This window comes from Ambystoma mexicanum, chromosome 11, assembly GCF_040938575.1.
Source record: "Ambystoma mexicanum isolate Mex_15411 chromosome 11, UKY_AmexF1_1, whole genome shotgun sequence".
Classification (NCBI taxonomy): domain Eukaryota; kingdom Metazoa; phylum Chordata; class Amphibia; order Caudata; family Ambystomatidae; genus Ambystoma; species Ambystoma mexicanum.
The window spans coordinates 576,508,416-576,523,431 of record NC_090934.1 but is presented as its reverse complement, the minus strand read 5'-3'; the positions used below and the strand labels follow the sequence as shown (position 1 = coordinate 576,523,431).

The window sequence follows — 15,016 nt, the reverse complement described above, 5'->3', positions numbered from 1 at the left end:
TGTTCCTGTACCTGGTGACTCTCATGCTTTGGCTCTCCTCTGATTATTTTATTGGCATCAGAAGGGATATGCCATAGAGGGGTGATCATTTTAGCTAAAGGGAATACAAATCCCTGGAGGAAAACAGCCCAGAGGAATGGTGGTGGCCATCATTAGGGACAGGCAAGGGAAAGGATCATGCTCCTTACAGAACATGAAGATGAGGCATAGCCGATTGAGGCTGGACAATTAGGAGGAATAAGAGTACTGTTGGATTCAGAAGTGGGTACAAGGGCTTTGGGAGCAGGAAGAAAGAGCATCGCACACCACTGCAAGTTACCAACTCAATAACATTGCATTCAGTGGTGTTCCAGGAAAAGTGAACCTAGCTGAAGCGGCAGAAGAACCATTAAGATGGTCAAAGTCCTCAAGCAAGCAACAAACACTGGTATATAGAGAATTTCCAAAAAGAACACTGAAGAGTTGGTACATGCTGCAGATATGTGATGGCAGCCAACAGAACTAAAGCAAGAGGGAGGCGTGAGAAGGAACAGAAAGAATACTGTATTTACCCCTTGCCCCATTTAAGTGCTCTTTTGAAGGCAAGAATCTATAAGTCTGTTTACCTTTGAATATGTTTACTCTCTGGTCCTTCCATTTTGCTGCCAGCACAGAACTACTATATAAAGAATCAAATTGTTCAAGGAAAGCTCATCAAGAAGTCTATTCCACTACTCTTGTATTTCTTTTAACCATTTTACTGGCATCTTTGCTACAGTTGTGTCGGGACAAAGGATTTCAGTTACACAACATGTCTATTTCCGTTTCATTATCTTCTGGAGAATTTTTTTCTGCAATCATTCCTTCAACAAAATTCATATTCGACTCCTCTGGATCTGCCTTGTGATAACTACACATAAGTCAACATTGTAAAAGCAGCAATTAGTGGTATCATTCTCATGGGATACAATAGGCTGGCCGTACTTTCTGCAAGGGCTGATTGGCTGTGCCATGTAAAGAGCTGCATGCTGGGCTATTGTGTGTTAATTCCCAGAATGAACTGCAAAAGAAAACATAGGGCCTCTTTACAAGTACAGTGGTACAGTAAAAACAGCGGTAACAGCAGTAATTCAATTCCTGCCACATTACTGCACCGCCATAGTACAAGTTCAGTGGTGTAGTGGGGAATACACCTCCAGCAAAAAGATGAGGTAAATCTGCCACTTTACAGCTGAAAATTGACAAAATCAGCGGAATCACCTCCAGTGGCAATTCCACCAAAATCCCATGGAGTCCTATGAATTCCTTAAATGGGGACTTACACAGCCATACCGCCACTTGACATCCAGCAGTAATTCTGTTGGACCAAGTGGCAGTAACAGTACGTCCATTTGGTGGTATTCCAGTGGGTTTACCACTGGAATACCGCCAAACATGTAATGAGACCCAATGTGTCATACACTGCATACTGGGATGCTGAGTCCTAACTCCCATAGTGAATAGAAAAAGGCAGCGCTCTCATAGGAGCTGCATGCTGGCATAACGAAAACAAACTCTGAGAACAATCTGGTGGAACACTGATGCCTGATTATCAGAACAAACTGAGAAAGCCAATACTGTGAGTAACATTGCATGCTGGGATTCTGAGTCCTACACAGAAGAAACTCATACAGAAAGACATGGCAAATCTACTCAATCACCACAGTCACTGAAGAAAGAGAGATTTTAGAAATCCACTTCGTGCTGGATACGCATGTCAAACCCACAAACATTTAAGCTCAACAATGGTAGACCAAATATAACCCAAAAAAGACTCAACCAATGGAACAAAGGCCACCTTGATGACCCGAAACCAAACCTCAAAATATAAATCTGATTCAACTTTATCTGCTGAGTATGTCTTTAATTTGATCTAGTCTATAACAACTGCCATACAATATATACAATGCCAGGTCTTACCTCGTTTTCTATAACATGTGATAATCCTGCTTTGATCAAATGTATAACTAAAGAAATAATGTAATACGTTCAGACCAATTCCATGCACAAAGTTCAATGTATATTCATGACCAATATTCTATTTAATAGAACAAATAGGTGCACAATTGAAGTGGTGGAAAGAAAAGACAACAACATGACTGCAAGAAGCAGAACATAAACACCTTTAACATATATTTTTAATCTCCCCATATACCAAGACATTCTACAAGTAGTTGTAGCCTTCATAAATGATCTTCTCAAAGGTGACTGGATGAACCCCTCCCTTAAGCTAGTCCTACTCTAGCTACTACAAGTGCAGCAGACTTTAAGCAAACCGTCTTTTTGGACCAGTGTGGTTACTCATGAGTTACCACATTGCTCTATGTATATCTCAGACTTTCCTGCTATCAAGCACTGACTGGGGGAGGACATCACGAATGGACCGATTCAGTGGTCTAAAGAAGGAGTCACTTTTTTGCATTAAATAGCAAAGGATGTACCTGATGTTACTTAATTACATTTAGAGACGGATGTTGGTAAAATAAAAGGACGCCAGGGTTGGGTAGGGTAGCATATACACGTTCCTTGTGGTGGAAAATTCTTATTATTATGATGAATGCTTTACCAAGAATACTGTACATTGTCTTGCCATATCTTTATTGATGTTTAATACTGCATTGAACAATTGTGTGGATCTGCAGAATACTACACATTGGAGAAAAACAAATATTGACTCGTAACAATGGCTCTCCAGACATGTTCTCTTTTGCCCTAGGAAGTGCAACTAAAACTTCCCTGTTGACTTTACTTCGTGTATGCTTAATGTCAATGACTACAGTCAATAAGGCCATCCTCATTTCAATAAAAAAAGGTTTTACACTTTTACACCTGCAAAAAGGGTAACTCTACAGAAGAGATCCGTGCTGTAGAACCATTCACTGGTACAAGGCAGTACATTATTTAATTCCTGTTCTAGCATGTTCCATTATAGCGTTTGAAGTGTATTTTCTATGAGGTTCTTAATCTTTGAAAAGAGGAAGAGGGTTTAGCAGACAACAAGGCCTTTGGGATATCCGTATTTAAATCTTATAATGTGCAATAGTATCGCAATGCGTGTGATCCATGGGTGTTTGTAAGCTGGACATCTGAAGAATAGATGATTGCAGTAGTGTTACCCACGCTTTTCTAAACGTTGTGCTCCAATGTGTTCTCCCTGGATCAATGTGGGGACCCTAATTATTTGCCAAACTTGGTATTATTTGAAAACAATATTATTTTAAGGGGCTAACTGGCACGCTCGTTTATTTGGGGGATGTGCCCAGTTTGTAATGAATACCATTCCCTTTTTTTTTTTAAAAAAAACTGAACCTGTCCCTGGTCCTGCCTTCCCATTCCAAAGACTTACGTTGTAAAAAAAAGATGCAGGTTGGCAGGTCCCTGGACTAAAACCTTGAAAGGGAAAATACCAAATAAAATTGTATTTTTAAATGCATTTTCCCTTTTTTCTTCACTGCAGTGATTTATTGACATTCTTATAAAGTGACCAGTATTGGTCTACAGGCCACTGACGTTTGGAAGATACGGGGTTAGCACTGCTGATGCACACTCATATATAATCACTGATGCTTGTACTTGATGAAGAGATGTGTGTGTGTTCATTAGTATTGGTTGTGGTGGTGGGGGTTTCATGTGGGGGGGGGATTGTCTCTTAACACTGCACTCATGCTGTTTACTGTCACGGTTCAGGCGTTTGTGATCTCATTCACATCTGACTTCATCCCACGCCTCGTGTACCTGTACATGTACAGTGCAGACGGCACCATGCATGGCTTTGTGAACCATACCCTCTCGTATTTTAACGTCAGTGATTTCCAGCCGGGAACGGATCCCATTAACCTTCAAGAGATTGGCTACGATGTGCAGATCTGCAGGTAGATCATTTCTTTGCGTTGATGAAACATTGTGTCTTTGTTTTGTTGAGTTTCACCTTTTATCCTGGAGCCCCCTGCAAAGTTCTTCCATCTTGTTTGAAACTAAAAAATGAATGTGTTTGTGATGCGTTTTCTCTGTTGATAATCTGTCCTAACAAAATGTGTCTGACATTGGCCTGTTGATCAAGTCTCAGCCTTGCAAAGATGCTTTGAGCTAGTCTTCCTGTCAGTGGAGTAACTTTGCTGAAAAAGTTGCGGGGGACATGACATCTGCAGAAAAGGTGCCCTAGCCAAATGAATGGGGACAAAATGGTGTGCCATGAAAGTTGGGGGAGGACAAACACCCCTGCCCCCCCTACAATTACGCCCATGCTTCCTGTATACAGCATTACCTAAAGGTATTACAGGTGTTGTGATCCTGGAAAAGTGGGAACCCAGATGTTCTCCTACCAACCCAACCCCCCCCCATGTAATATTATATAAGATCCCGATAAGCCTTGTTAATGCATAAAACGCGCTCCTAGCACGAACTTGTGCAGGCCTCTAATCATTTGAAAATGAGCAAATTATTAGCTGGTGTTTACAAAGGTACAAGAGGTGTGTTTTGCTGGCCTCTTAGTAAGCTCTACTTCTTTCTTCTGAAACAAAATGTATTTGCAATAAAAAGGGCAGGATATTTTCTTTTAGAGTGTCTAGTTTCAGGGGGTGCCTTTGGGTGAGTGCCATGGAGCAGGACGCTCAGCCTTTAAAGCAGTTTGCAGAGACAAAGTTGTATATTCTGTATTCAAATCTCATTACTCTGTCCACGTCTTTTTGGCTAGAAGGAAAAGGTCCAAATGATGCACCTTAATGAAGATGTATTAAAAAATAGTTGGTGGCACACCTCATATTTACCATTTTCATTTCCCACAAAGAGAGTAATTTAAAAAAAATAAAAAAATTGCGCTGCAAGCCGTAGTACCTAACAATTTTCAGTGTTTGTAAGAAGAGTGGTAAGTCGGGCATGGAAATCCTGGTGGTTCCGGTTTCTGTGGCTGTTTATACCCCATCCCAAAAACAATTGTTGATGGCACCCACCGTGTCATGTGGCGTTAGCATGCATCCCTCTGTAGCCTGCCCAGTTTTTGCAGGTGCAGGAAGCAGGTGAAATCCAAAGGAATTCCAGCTTCTCTGGGGCAAGAAAGTGCAATGCAGGCAGAGAGGCGGGCAGATCTGAAGCATGTGACTGCTTTAGGAGGACGTCATGTTTCATCGACGATATCTATGTGCAATTGCACAAAAAATACACAGAGCGTACTGGGGGAGCGTGTGTCCTGCTATTTAATTACTAACTGACCATTTTATCAGGGAATATGACAAGTTCTAAAAGTATTTTATTGGGAGCCGCTCATTTTGGCTTTATGTGAACAAAAAACAACAAAAGAGACAAAATTGGGAAACACGGTGTGTGGATATTCATTATCGTTTGGAGTTGAGGGGGTAGGAAGTGGGCGCCCAATGGTGGGTTATGGAGGTGGAAGCCCTATTTAGGAAAATTACTTTAATATTATTATTATTGTGGTATGGGCGGCTAGCTCAACGGCAACGTGCTCGGCCTGGAAGCAAGACGACACGAAGCAACACGGGTTCGATCCCCAGGTCCGCACTTAGAAACCTCTGGGTATTTAAGCGCGTTATATATATACACAACATCCCCAGGTCCGCACTTAGAAACCTCTGGGTATTTAAGCGCGTTATATATATACGCAACTAAGACAAACAACTACGCAACTAAAAACAAAGAATTCTTGTAACAGCGCCTCGATGCCTGGGGGCTTTGTGTGCGCTTTAAAAATGCAAATAAATAAATACATTTATTGGGCATGGATCTAGTTTCAGGAAGCAACATTGTGCTTTACAAGTCATAAGTGAAAGTACCTGCAGATAGTAGAGATCAATGCAAAGGAGTGTGGAGTTGTAGTAGGTAAAAACTGAACAATGTAATTATTTTCTCATGTGACATGCATTGGAAACTCATTGCATAGCACTACTAGATCATTCATGATCTGGCCTGCATCAGACAAGCAAGGTAAAGCTCTGACACTGACCCACAAGTGCATTCACCTCACTGCTCCTGCCTACCTCTCAAAAAGAATCCACCCCGTCTCCACTACCAGGCCAACTAGATCACTGTATACCAACATGCTCTCTGTGCCACTAGTAAAAAAAAGCCAGAGCGGGTGGATCCAGTTTCCCCTATCTCGCACCCATTCACTGGAATGCCCTACCTCCTACAATCCGAGGTGAGGCCTCCCTCACCGCCTTCCGCAAAGCTATGAAAACCATCCTCTTCTCATAATACCCCGCACCTTAGCATGAATACTTACCACATGACCCAATGCATAAGCTGTAACACAATGACCAAGTGCAATGTCTGTAACAACAGCATTATGTTCTGTAATATCCATAATGTATCAACAATCGCTACTATGCCTGTACCTGTGTAACTAAGTTCTTGCAAGTAACAGCGCCTCAATGCCCTTGGGCTGCTTGTGCGTTATATAAATATGAATAAATAAATAAATAAATAAATAAATAAATAAATGTAGCTCAGGTAGAGTTGGCAAAGGAATGAACTAAACCTCATGCTGCCAGGCATGCCAACTCACACAGCATGCGCTCGTCCTGTGCATGCAAAAAGCAAGAGCATGCAAATGCAGCACCACTGTTTTTTGGAGGGACTTCTTGCTGTGACAAAGCAGGGTTTCATAGAGTAGGCACAAGCGTCACATGTGAACCCTCATAGCCTCAACAAATAAAACAAAGGTTACAGTGCAAAGGGGGCGGCCTCCAGCCACGAGATGCAATATGTGTGGAAGTTACAGAGAATACCTGTGGCCTACTCACTGACAAGCAATTGGCCTGGATCAGGGGTGCAGAAGACCAGTCCTCAAGAACTAAATTCATAACATATTTTCGGATTCGTCACAGAAAATAATTTTGAATGCAGTGAATTTGAATGGGAGTTCATTATGTATGGTTATCCTGAAAAACGCTATAGTGGCTTATCTGCAAACCACTTTAGTGGTTAACCTGGAAACCACAATAATAGTAGTTGAGCTACTTGAGAACTGGTCTTGGAAATCCCTGTCCTTAAATGTCCAACCCGCTCTATAAAGAGGCATCCACGCTAAAACTAAACGGGGGCAATTTAATATTAAAATTTAGTGAAATGTTACTCCACACTTTACCTATATTAGCAATATCAAATACTCCTACTTTTAGTAGCTTTGCAACTAAACATAATGTTGTGAAACATATATGTTGGGCAGCATGGAGTTAGACACTTGGCTGGAATAGGTCTTTCTTGATAATTACACAGTTGATACTACTAGACTGCACCTGATGTGCTCCTATATTTCAAGGCTTATCAAGTGTTTGTAAAATTAAATCATTCACTGGTTTATAGTTCTAGGACATTTTACTAAGCATAATTGCCATTCTCTTTTTTTCTGTTGTTTTTGACATGCTTTGCAGATACAAAGATTACAGGGAACCCCCTTGGTCTGAAAACAAATACGACATTTCGAAAGACTTCTGGGCTGTCCTTGCAGCAAGATTAGCATTTGTCATAGTTTTCCAGGTATGTATACATATTCTGTTCATTTTCCATTGGTCTGACTACAGTTGTAGCAGATATGATCATTCCAAGTCAACTACAGATCAAAGCGTGACATACTGGAGACGGGGCTAGGCATGAGGACTAGACTCAAACTCACCTTTTGTACTTTGTATTTTGGTAATTCTATTGTCCTATGAATCTGGCCAACCCCCTACAATCAACAACCTACAATTTTAAAGTTCAAGACTGCAGGGGGTTAGCAATACCATCAGAATTCTATTACAACCATCACAACAAATGATTTATCATGTGCAGAACTAACAGGGACTAATTTCATGCAACTACCTACCTTTTTATACAATGTTAATGTTAAAGGATATTTGTACCGCATACTATCACCACGGGAGTGGTTTCCTGGTGCTCTGTTGGATCTGAAAAGGAAAGGGGGTTGGGGGTGAGTTAGTGGGAACGAGCGGGATAAGTGCAAGAGAGCAGTGATGTGCTGTTCGCAGCTTCAGTTCGGTTAACACTGTTCGCTGAGCTTGGGTTACTTTCTGGTCGGTAGCCGTTGTGTGCTGTTTTACAAAGCTATGTGTGGTTTGTTTTGTTGTTGCAGTGTAGGGAAGTTTGTGCAGTTTGTTGTGCTTTAGGGTTGTGGTTGTGTTTGGTTAGAGTTTGAGAGATGTATGCAGAGGGGTGAAATTGTTAGTGGGTTGGTTATTGGCCTCACTATCTAGAAGTGATATGTGCTAAATGTCCACATTCTTTCTAGATGTGGTTCATGAAAATCTCTGCATTTCTGTCTAGATCCAGGACCGGCTAACATTCACAATCCTGTCTATGTATGATGCATGCCAATATCCAAATGTAGCACTGGCCAACCTTCAAAATCCTGTCTAGATGCAAAGCAAGCTAGCGTTCACAATTCTATCTAGATGTGGCATTGGTAATATTCCCAATGCAGTCTAGATGTGGCAATGGCTAATATTCGCTATTCCATCTAAATGTGGCACTGGCCAACATTAACAATCCTTTCTAGATATGATGCAGGCTAATGTTCACAATTCTATCTAACTGTGGCCCTTGCTAACATTCACGATTCTATCTAAGTGTGGCACTTGCTAACATTCACAATTCTATCTTAGTGTAGCACTTGCTAACATTCACAATTCTATCTAAGTGTGGCACTTGCTAACATTCACAATTCTATCTAAGTGTGGCACTTGCTAACATTCACAATCCTATCTAGGTACGACACAGGCTAAAGTTTACAATTCTTTCTAATTCTGGTACTTGCTATCATTCACAATTCTGTCTGGGTCCGGCGCAGGCTAATTTTCACAATGCTATCTAAGTGTGGCACTTGCTAAAATTCACAATCCTGGATGCGACGCAGGCCAACATTCACAATTGTATCCAAATGTGGTACTTGCTAACATTCACAGTTCTAATTGTGGCACTTGCTAACCTTCACAATCTTATCTAGATGTGACTCCGGCTAATGTTCCCAATTTTATCTAAGTGTGGCACTTTCTAAACTTCACCATCCTATCCTATCTAGATGTGACTGAGGTTAATGTTCACAATTCTATCTAAGTGTGACACTTGCTAATATTCACAGTTCTAAGTGTGGCACTTGCTAATATTCCCAGTTTTAAATGTGACACTTGCTAATATTCACAGTTCTAAGTGTGACACTTGCTAACATTCACAGTTATAAGCAGGGCTGGACTGGCGACCGGAAGGTGGCCCTGGAAAAGGTATTCACAGTGGTATTTTAATAACATCTACTGGAAGCTTTGTAACACATTCTTTACTTCATGCCACTCAAAAGAGGCACATGATGAAGAGGCCCTCCGGGAAATCTCCAGAGTGCCTGTAGCCCAGTCCACCACTGGTTATAAGTGTGGCACTTGCATGGAGAATCACACTGCAGAAAGTCTCATGGTCTTGTTGGATAACTTGCAACATGGTCCAAGCGCTCCTGTATCAACCGTCTTCTGCCCTCAGCATTCACTGGTTGTAGACTCCTGTTGCTGGGTTCACTTTCTGCTTGACGGATACGTACACTCGCTCAACGTTACCTTCATGCTCACACCACATCATTCACAGCCACTCAGGCTCCCACGCACATACCGGTGCTTGCGACCTCTGCCACTACCAGATAAAAGAAATAACCTTTCATTACACATAACACTATTCAAAGTTATTTAAGACCAATACTTTTCCGAGGTTCCATACCCTACCATCCACAGCCCTCGCCATATTTTTAAGACAGTTAACCCACAGGGCTACAGGGAACTGTGACCATCTCTCTTTTAATATTCCAGCATAACTTGAATTTAACTCATTCTCCACCAAATACATCCTCCTTCTTGTCCACCTTGCGTTCATTGTAACTGTGCTTGCTCCTCTACTATTTTTGCCTTGACATGCTCCATAACTCCAGTTCACCTCAACCTGCTCTCCTCAATCTAAGCAAGCAGGCAAGACACAGTATGGTGTTTAGAACCAAGCACATTGTGGAATGTCATATAAACTGATATACAGTCACCATTTCCTAAAATTCCATCTTCCAGTTTTTACTCACTGCCATCAAGTACAAAAGCCAATTTAGCATGCTGTATCCCATTTTCCCAAAGAAAGGATCTCCATTTCTTGGTATATCAACTGTACGCCATTGTTCATTAAAACTGCGCAGGTCTTTCTGTCTGAAAAATCCTTTCCAGAAATCCCCAGACTACTCACCTCACAACTTGTCTCCTACTTTGGCCACTAACTGCAACATCACCATACATTTGGATTCAGGACTTCCCACATTGAGGCCACCCACAACAATGATTGCATCATGCTCCTAAGATGGAGAAGGTAGTTCTAATAATTCCATGACAGCAATGTGGCTCTTTAAAGTGTTATCCCTAGATCTAAAATAAACAAGTCTAACCCCGACCAACACAAAACCGCCCTAACTCTTCCTTTTGTATACGTCAGCCCCAGGTGAGCCACATGTGGTAACTCAAGAATCGACTTCCTTACCCTCTTGGAAGGTACCAGCCTACTATCCCATTACAACAACGCCCATTTGAAACTCAACTCTACCCCAACCGACCAAAATATATCAGTCTCACTTACCACCTGCTGTGTTGTTTCATATTATATCTACTAAATCAAGAAATTAATCGGACCCATGCCTTTTCACCTCTGCTCCCTGATGCTCTTCAAATATGCTATGTTTTATGTAACTCATCCTTAAAGGGCCTTTCATCATCCTGTTTCCTGCTGGCAGTTCAGATATGCAATCCATGGTGGGATATTCCTTCCCTTGACCGTATTCCATCTAGTATTTCTAACTTCTAAGACTCGGCATCCATTGGGAGCCTCTTCCTATCTAGCCCTTTATCCCCAAACACTTTTAAATGAGGCTTGTGATCGTTTCTAACAGTGCAATAAGTGCCTTAAACAAAGGATGTGCATTTTGACCAAACCCATAAATGGCCCATTTTGTTCATGGAATGTCTGTGCTCTTAACCCAATAGCGTTGTTGACACAGGAAGGATGACAAACTTAGATTTTGGTAAGTACTACTCCATTCCTATTTCACAGGCAATTGTAGCAATAGAAAATCTTCAAAGACCATCAAACGGAGCCTGTATGTGTTCTCCTAATGCTGCCTGCTTTACAAAGGTCTTATTTGGCAGTTGGAATATGTTGGCCAAAAGCAAAATGTATGGGGTTGGAACCCATTTTGTATGAAATGCAATAAGACCACACACATTCTGACATTTTTACTTAAAAATCTTTAAACAGAGATAGATTTTTTCTCAATTCATGACAAAAACAAAATGATTTATGATCAAACCAAATGTATTAGTGATACAAATGATTCATTCATATTAAAAAAAATACATTGATGTGTTGGTATTGGACCTTATGTACCATGGTATCTACAATTTAAATGGCTTCGTGTTATCTACGAAATGATTGATTAATTACAACAACAGATATCTTTGACCACTCGATTATTAACAAAATCAAATACATAATTAGAAAGACACATTTATTTGTGACAATAAATGAACCACCGTGTTGAAAAAGGATTGAATTATTTGCAAAACAAAACAGATCCATGACAAAAAGTGAAACTAACAGAAACACATTGATTTTTTTAAACCAAGAAACGATCAGCAATTACAAAATACACATTCATCAGACAACACTCATCCAATTTGCAGTTAGATGAACGAGTGCAATTGTTTGGTTTTGGAGCTGATTTACTGTTCTTTCGTTAAAAGAAAAACTATGATTGCTCACCTTTGAAAGATTTGGTGGACTTGGAAACGAATGAAGGCGATACTGCTACCTGGTTTCCAGATTTTGGAAAATCAATCAGAATGTATGTAAATAGTTTTTTATAATCAAAAATTTGAGGGTAGATTAACACATACACTAACTATAATCCATTTCATTTTATGATACCCATTGGTTATCTTTGTAGTAACACTGTCCTGTGTATGTAAGAACATTTCTAAAATCCAGGAGAACTCAGAGGAAGTCCCCTGTAGGAGACTAGAAGTCGAAAACATTGCTCTGGCTCGGTGATGGTTTGAGGCAAAATGATTTGTACAAGATGAAATATAAAATTAGGTATATGTTATTGGATATGTTCAACACTGTTTTGAAAAGTCTCCAAAGCGTGCCAGTTACCAGTTCTTCACAGTATCCGATTTTGGCTTTTGGAGGAAAGGGGATGGATGCACTGAGATTATGCAAGGGTCTTTTATTTCAAATAATTTAATGATTTTTCTTGTTTACTTTTTCCTCCCAACCTTCAAGAACCTGGTCATGTTCATGAGTGACTTTGTAGACTGGATAATCCCAGACATTCCCAAGGACATTAACGAGCAGATACACAAGGAGAAGGTGCTCATGGTGGAGGTATTCATGAAGGAGGAACAGGGCAAGCTCCAACTCCTGGAGACCTGGAAAGATCAGGACAAGAAGGGAGAGGAGAGCTGCAATAACCACAGTCCCACTGTCTCCAGGAGCCAGCGTGGGAGTTCTTCATCTCAACACTCCTACCATGTGGATGTATAGGGGGGCATATTCTACCTACACTGAACACCCGGGCATTCCACTGAGCGAAACGCCACCACGGCAAGACTTGATCTAGGGACAAGCAATGGGGGGCAGAGGCACATATGCTGCAATGATTGCAATCCCACCTTCGTGTGAAACTTGTTCTTACAGAAAAATGGAGGACCATATTCTGATCAGGCGTTCTGTGTTCTCTTTTGCACAAGTTGTAAGGCAGGGAGTTCTGTTGAGTGCAGGGTTGTGTAGCGAATTGGACATTGGCATGTTAATTGTATGTGCAGGTACCTAGCCAACTTTTTTTCTGGGAAAAGACGATATCTTTTTTTTGTTCATGCATAACTAGAAATACAAGAAAACCTTGTAAAATCAGTTCCCAAAATAAATCTGTGCTACAACAGATGCGATGAATATGTATATATGTATGTTCAGATATATTACATATATATTGTACATGTGTTTGTGTGTGTGCATGTATATATGTATATATACACACATACATACTTCCATAAAGCTGTTTCTACATATTTTTATAACCTCTGTTACTTGTAATACATTTACGACACCCCCTCAGTATAAACATGCTCCTTATTTATTGGTGCGAAATGTAACAAAGGAACATTTTTAAATGTGCTTCCTCCTGATGGAAAACTCCATGGCACTTATTTTATTTTTTATGTAAATACAAATAAACATTTGTTTTAAAAAATGTTTTGCGCAGCAGAACAAGTTAAATTGGAGTGTTTTTCCTATTTTTGAAGCTGTAATAAAATCATGCAACCGTTACATTTCATGAAAATTCAATTTTATCTGACAAGGTACTTTAAGGATATAAAAAGTATAGAGTATTGTACCCGATCCCACTAGTTCGTGCTTTAAAAACAAATATTTATTTGTTTTAACATAAGTGAAATGAGGAAAACTTGATCTTCTTTGTTGGGATTTTTCTCTAGCAGTGTTTAAGGCTTAAACTGGTTCCAAAAAATAATTATATCCAGCACAACCTAATATCACCTACCAAAGACTTTTAATAGATTAATTGGGGGGGGGGGGCGGGTTGTTGTACATAATGCGTACTTCTGCGCATTTTGCTAATTTGTAGTTTTTTCTTGCAGGAATGTCACTGTTGTTTAAAGACATATCAAAACTGTTCATTAATGTTGTCCAGACTACAGTTTCATAAATGAGTACTGTTATTTGGCCCAGTTGCTTCAGTACTTAAGATAGCAATGGTGTTCAAATAAAAGTTGAACACTCTTTATAGAAATGTTGTAGGTTGTTTTGGCATGGTTAGTTAATTAAAATCTCCATCCACCCTATTAACAGTCTCCTCGAAGGCACAGGGGCTTCTGAGAAGGGGTAAAGTAATTAGTGGGACTACTAACATGTTTTGGGGGGATTTAATCACTGCAGACCAAACTATTTACCAAGTCTAGGGACTGATTCAACACTAATTTACCAGTAGTAACTCAGATTTACTTTTGAATTTCCCTGGAGAGAGACCATTTGATTCACAAACAAGTTATCAGCAGTAACCTTGACTCAATTTTGAAAAGAGAAGAAAAAGGGGTTTGTCAGACTTACTACCAGTAACTTATTTTAGGATCATATAGTCTCTTTTCAGGCATAACTACGTTACTCATATTAACTTCTTCATGAGCCTGGCCCCACAGTGCATAACCTGAAAGTTAAATGTGTATATATAGTGCCCAAGAAAAACTTATACAACTGTCATGCAGATCATTTCTATTTTCTACTGGGGGAAAGGGTACGGCTGCATTCTTTTTTAAGTTAGAAAATTCAGCTGTAAACCACAACATGACTACAAATCTTAAAATATGGGATTTCTCATTGCATGTGAATACCTCTATCAAATTTGTGCTGCAGCCCCTTTTCTTATGTGTGTCTTATTTGGTCTTAAATCATCCTATGTATTTATTTTGGGGAATAAAGTAAGACCTTCACATGCTGGTCACACTGACTCCGGACATGCTCTCTTCTGACATTAAGTCTTAAGGTTTTCATGCTTTTTGTAATCCTTAAAGATATCAGGCACCTTATTGTTCAAATTCTGATGGAAAGAGCATAGCTGCGCCTGTCCTTATTCACATCTGAAATGTAGTAGGAAATCTGTTGAGCAGGCTTTCAATCCCCACCTTATTAAATAACCTTGTTATCTCATTATTTCCTGAGAATTCTAAAGGGGAAAATCCTTTAGTCCATCTATTGGTTTTCTGTACCACTGTACTAAGTTATTGGCAGATCCTTTAGTTATCTTGCTGTCCTTCATCAACCCAAAAATCAAAGCATGTATTCTAGTCGAGAATTTGCTCTTTAACCTTGTTACTTCACTTATTTGTTGTTGTTTACTGTGGTTTGGCTACATATGCTTCGAAAATGGAGAGTTTAGTCATTTGTTTATTGTTGTTTGGCT

At 40.1% G+C, this 15,016-nt stretch overlaps 1 protein-coding gene across 5 annotated transcripts in view; it reads left to right on the top strand.

The window, feature by feature from the left end:
- Positions 1–13,368, top strand: part of ANO1 (anoctamin 1) — an 802,432-nt gene extending 789,064 nt beyond the window's left edge. For 4 of the 5 annotated variants that reach the window (XM_069623442.1, XM_069623440.1, XM_069623441.1 and 1 more), the window contains 3 exons: positions 3,706–3,890; positions 7,407–7,512; positions 12,325–12,712. In XM_069623442.1, coding sequence (XP_069479543.1) covers positions 3,706–3,890; positions 7,407–7,512; positions 12,325–12,585 — 552 coding nt within the window. In that variant the 3' untranslated portion in view covers positions 12,586–12,712. Of the gene's footprint in view, positions 1–3,705; positions 3,891–7,406; positions 7,513–12,324 lie in introns of all 5 variants that reach the window. The other variant, XM_069623444.1, reaches the window with a different exon arrangement.
- Positions 13,369–15,016: the final 1,648 nt, after the last annotated feature.